This window comes from Molossus molossus, unplaced genomic scaffold (genome assembly GCF_014108415.1).
Source record: "Molossus molossus isolate mMolMol1 unplaced genomic scaffold, mMolMol1.p scaffold_m16_p_4, whole genome shotgun sequence".
Classification (NCBI taxonomy): Eukaryota; Metazoa; Chordata; class Mammalia; order Chiroptera; family Molossidae; genus Molossus; species Molossus molossus.
The window spans coordinates 68,589,393-68,594,211 of NW_023425377.1; the positions used below are offsets into that span (position 1 = coordinate 68,589,393).

General features: G+C 45.6%; 1 protein-coding gene across 1 annotated transcript; it reads left to right on the top strand.

Moving 5' to 3' along the window:
* Positions 1-1,105: 1,105 nt before the first annotated feature.
* On the top strand, positions 1,106-2,056 carry LOC118616058 (olfactory receptor 10H2-like). The gene has a single exon (XM_036241413.1). It carries the CDS (start codon positions 1,109-1,111, stop codon positions 2,054-2,056), a length of 948 nt encoding a protein of 315 aa, XP_036097306.1. The 5' UTR covers positions 1,106-1,108.
* The last annotated feature ends 2,763 nt before the right edge of the window (positions 2,057-4,819 follow it).

Consider the following 4,819-nt stretch of genomic DNA (forward strand, 5'->3'; position numbering starts at 1 on the left):
ACGCTGTTCACCTGGAACTAATACAAAATAATATTAAATGTAAACTGTAATTGAAAAAAATTGTAAACAATTTTTCTGGAAGTGTTCCCATTATAATAATTTTTTTAAAAGACTGAAGTGTTGCTTTCTTTTTAAACTTCCATTCCTATTTAGAAAAATGATGAGGGGCAATGACAAGTTCCAAAGTGGGGTCTCTGTAACCAAAGAACCAGCTCAAACTTGTCCTGTCCTGTTTCTAACACGACCCAGAACCAAAGTTTAGAAGCAACACTTGGGAACACCACTCACAAGTAACATTTGTGAATCCTTAACTGCTCTCCTCACAGAAACGAAGGACCAGGATGTGACTGGGACCTGAACACCAAATCCTTTCAGAAGTGAAGGGTCTGCTGTACAGGAAGATCTGGTACTGAAATCTCTTAAATCTTGCCACAAACCCTGGATCAAGGAGATAGATTTGAGCTTTACCTCCTGTCTCCTTGCCAGCCAAACCTGCAAAAAAGAGCTTTCTTTTCTCAAAGCCAGGCCATAGTATTGTCTTCTATGCACCTTAGGCAGTGAGCCCCTTGCTCAGTAACAACTCCACCCAGGCATGGCTGAATGGAGACCCCGAGTTCCTACCACTGGGATTTTAAAATAGTTGTAATAATAATTACTTATTCTTACTATGTGGTAAGCATTTCTTCTTTAAAAACTGATTTTTAGACAGGGAGGAAAGGAGAGAGAAAGACAGAGAGAGAAACATTGATGTAAGAGAGATACATCAAATGGTTGCCTCCAGTCTGTGACTGGGAATTGAACCCAAAACCTAAATATGTGCCCTGACCAGGAATTGAACTCTCGACCTTCTGGTGCACGGGATGCAATGCTCCGATTAACTGAGCCACACTGGCTAGGGCTAAGCATTTTGAATGCATGATCTTATTTAAACCTCAGTGGCTCTGTGAAGCACAGACTATTATTATGAATGTTATTTTGCAGATAAACTAACCATGACATGAAGAGGAGAAGGAGCCCCCAAGGAAGTCCTTGCAGGTGGAGCTCACTAGAGACTCTGAGTTTCTACCCACTAAGTTCTTCCCTCTCTCCCACACCAGATTTGACCACCATGCTGGGGCCAAACCATACCTTTGTTTCTGAATTTATCCTCATTGGCTTCTCCACCTTCCCCCACCTTCAGCTGATGTTCTTCCTGCTATTCCTCCTGATGTACCTGTTCACACTGCTGGGGAACCTGCTCATCATGACCACCATCTGGGGCGAGCGCAGCCTCCACACGCCCATGTACCTCCTCCTGTGTGCCCTCTCCATCTCCGAGATCCTCTACACCTTCACCATCATCCCCCGCATGCTGGCTGACCTGCTCTCCACGCACCACTCCATCGCCTTCATGGCTTGTGCCAGCCAGATGTTCTTTTCTTTCACATTTGGCTTCACCCACTCCTTCCTGCTCACGGTCATGGGCTATGATCGCTATGTGGCCATCTGCCTCCCCCTGCGCTACAACGTGCTTATAAGTCCTCATGGCTGTGCCTGCCTGGTGGCCTGGTCTTGGGCTGGTGGCTCAGTCATGGGGCTGGTGGTGACAATGGCCATTTTCCACCTCACTTTCTGTGGACCCAATGAGATTTACCATTTTTTCTGCCACGTGCCACCTCTTGTGAAATTGGCCTGTGGGAGCAATGTCTCCACTGTGGCCAGGGGCGTGGGTTTGGTGTGCATCATGGCCCTGCTAGGCTGCTGTCTCCTCATCCTCCTCTCCTATGCTTTCATCATAGCTACTATCTTGAGGATCCCCTCAGCTGAAGGCCGGCACAAGGCCTTCTCCACGTGTGCCTCCCACCTCACTGTGGTGGTCGTGCACTACGGCTTTGCCTCTGTTGTCTACCTCAAGTCCAAGGGTCCCCAGGGTCTGGAAGGAGACACCCTGATGGGCATCACCTACACAGTCCTCACGCCCTTCCTCAGCCCCATTATCTTCAGCCTCAGGAACAAGGAGCTGAAGAACGCCATAAAGAGGACCTTTCTCAGCAAACTCCTTCTCTCGGGCTCTTAAAGTGGCTGGTTTCATGGCTGGGAATGTGTGAGTGAAGACACCTCACTTTCCATCTGTAAAATGTGTGTAATTATGCATCACTAGTGCTCCTCCTATTTTCCCCCTTAGCAAGTGCTCTGTAAATTCAAAATGTTCTCTCTTTTCCCCCAGTCTGGTTACCTCATTCCTCTTGGATTCACTGGGGTCATGACTTCCCCAATAATGACCTTGTGTGTCAATTTCTTCCTGTTTTCTGTGCCTGAGAGTGGCATGGATGAGGGAATACCCATGTTACCATGAACTTGTGTTCATGGCTTATCTTGAATGAGTGAATGAAGGACACTTGCTCTGCCCAAAACAACAATGACATAAACAGTGACCGTGATTTGGCACCTGCTGTGTACCAAGCATCATCTACGCTTCAGACACATCATCTCTCTCATTCTGGCTATTGTCTTGAGAAAAGGAAAGCGTATTTGATGATGAAATGGTTTTTCATTTCAATTCTTCACATTTTTGCAGGAAGGGTGTCTCGTCCTATGAGGGGCCTCTGTTGCCTAAGCTGAATGACAGGTCCAAAGATGGGAATCACAAAGAGAAAAGGGGGATCTGAATTTCTCCTTGGGAGAAAAGAAATGTGTGGAGAGAGAAGGTGAAGGCATGGGAGAAGAATGAGGAGCTGGTGGCTAGGTTAAGGGAAAGGGGAGAGACAGGAAGAAAAACCCGATTCCTGGCAATTGACCCAGACCCAGTGGCTGGTGAAAAAATTTGAGGAAAAAGCAGGGACATCAGTGAGCATTTTACAAGGTTTCCCATAGAGTGCCTGATGCAGATCTTTCCTAAATCTCTTGAAATCCTCAATAAAATCTCATTTTTTTCTTTTATGTGTTGTGGAGTCAGATATATCGGGGGGTGTACCTGCAAGCTGGGCTCTGCTTCAAGGGAGGTGCTCAGGCAGTTGGGCAGCCCTTTTGGTCTATACCCCATTTAAAAATGAGGAAATGGACACAGTGAGGTTCGGGACTTGCCCAGGGTCATGGAGCCAGCAAGGTGCAGGGGTGGAGTATGAAATTGGCCAAGTGAGTCTCTTTGGCAATAGGCCTCTAACTTGGGGGCACATCAGAGTCACCTGGGGGGCTGGTTAAGTCATAGGCTGCTGGATTGCACCCAGAGTGTCTGTTTCAGTGGGCCCAGGAGGGCTTCTAGCATCTGATGCTCTAGAAGAGATGCTGCTGGTGGTGGTCTAGGGATGACACTTTGGGAACCACTGCTCTACAGAATCTTCAGCTCAAAATAAACCAAGATTTGACCTGGAGACAGAAGATAAATTCTTCCTTCCTTCCTTCCTCTTTAATAGTTATACTGATAACAACTTTCATTTTTTTTGAGCATTTATCATCAGCTAGGTATGGTCTTTTTATTTTTTATTTTTTTTTATCCTCACCTGAGGATATTTTTTCATTTTTTGTACAGATAGAGTGGGAGGGAGAGAGAGGAAGGGAGGGAGAGAGAGAAACATCGATGTGAAGGGACACATCGAGTGGCTGCCACCCGCACGACCAACCAGGGCCGGGGACAAACTGCAACCGAAGTACGTGCCCTTAGCGTGAACCGAACCCGGGTCTCTCCGGACCGCAGGTCGACGCTCTAACCGCTGAGCCAAACTGGCCAGGGCGGTATGGTCTTTTTAAAACATAGCTTTATTGAACTATAATTCACATATTCACCCACTTAAAATATGTGTAGTCATCACAACAGTCAGTTTAGAACTTTTTTTTTCTCCAATTTTTATTAATTTATATTTGTTACAGATGTTTCTCCTTATTTCCCCCTAGATCCCCTCCTCCCCATCCGGCTCCCCTCACCCCCTAGCATTGTTGTCTATGTCCATTGGTTATGCATACATGCATATAAGTTCTGTAGTTCATCTCATTCATCCCCCTCATCCCCCTACTCTGAGCTTTGTCAATCTGAACCATACTCCTTTCTATGTCTCTGGGTCTATTTCATTCATCAGCCCACCTTGTTCATTATATTCTACAAATAAGTGAAATCATGTGGTATTTGTCTTTCCTGATTGGCTTATTTCGCTTAGCATAATAATCTCTAGGTCCCTTCATGTTGTCTCAAAGGATAAGAGATCTTTCTTTCTTACAGCTGCATTGTGTATATGTACCACAGCTTTTTTATCCACTGATCTATCAATGGACACTTGGGCTGTTTCCAGAGCTTAGCAATTGTAAATAGTGCTGCTATGAACATAGGGGTACATATATTCTTCTGATTGATGTTTCAGACTTCTTAGGATATATTCCTAGAAGTGGGATCACTGGGTCAAATGGCAATTCAATTTTTAATTTTTTGAGGTAAAACCATAGTGTTTTCCATAGTGGCGGCACCAGTCTGCATTCCCACCAGCAGTGTACTAGAGTCCCCTTTTCTCCACACCCTCGCCAGCACTTGTTGTGTGATAATTTGTTGATGGCAACCATTCTGGCAGGTGTGAGGTGACACCTCATTGTTGTTGTAATTTGCATCTCTCTGATGATTAGTGACTTTGAACATTTCTTCATGTCTCTTGGTCATTTGTATGTCCTGTTTGGAGAGGTGTCTATTTAGCTCCTCTACCCAATTTTTTGTTGTTATTGTTCAGATAGAGTGGGAGGGAGAGAGAGAAAGAAACATCAAAATGAAAGGGACACATGGAGTGGCTGCCACCCACACAACCCAACCAGGGCAGGGGACAAACTGCAACCAAGGTACGTGCCCTTAACGGAAACTGAA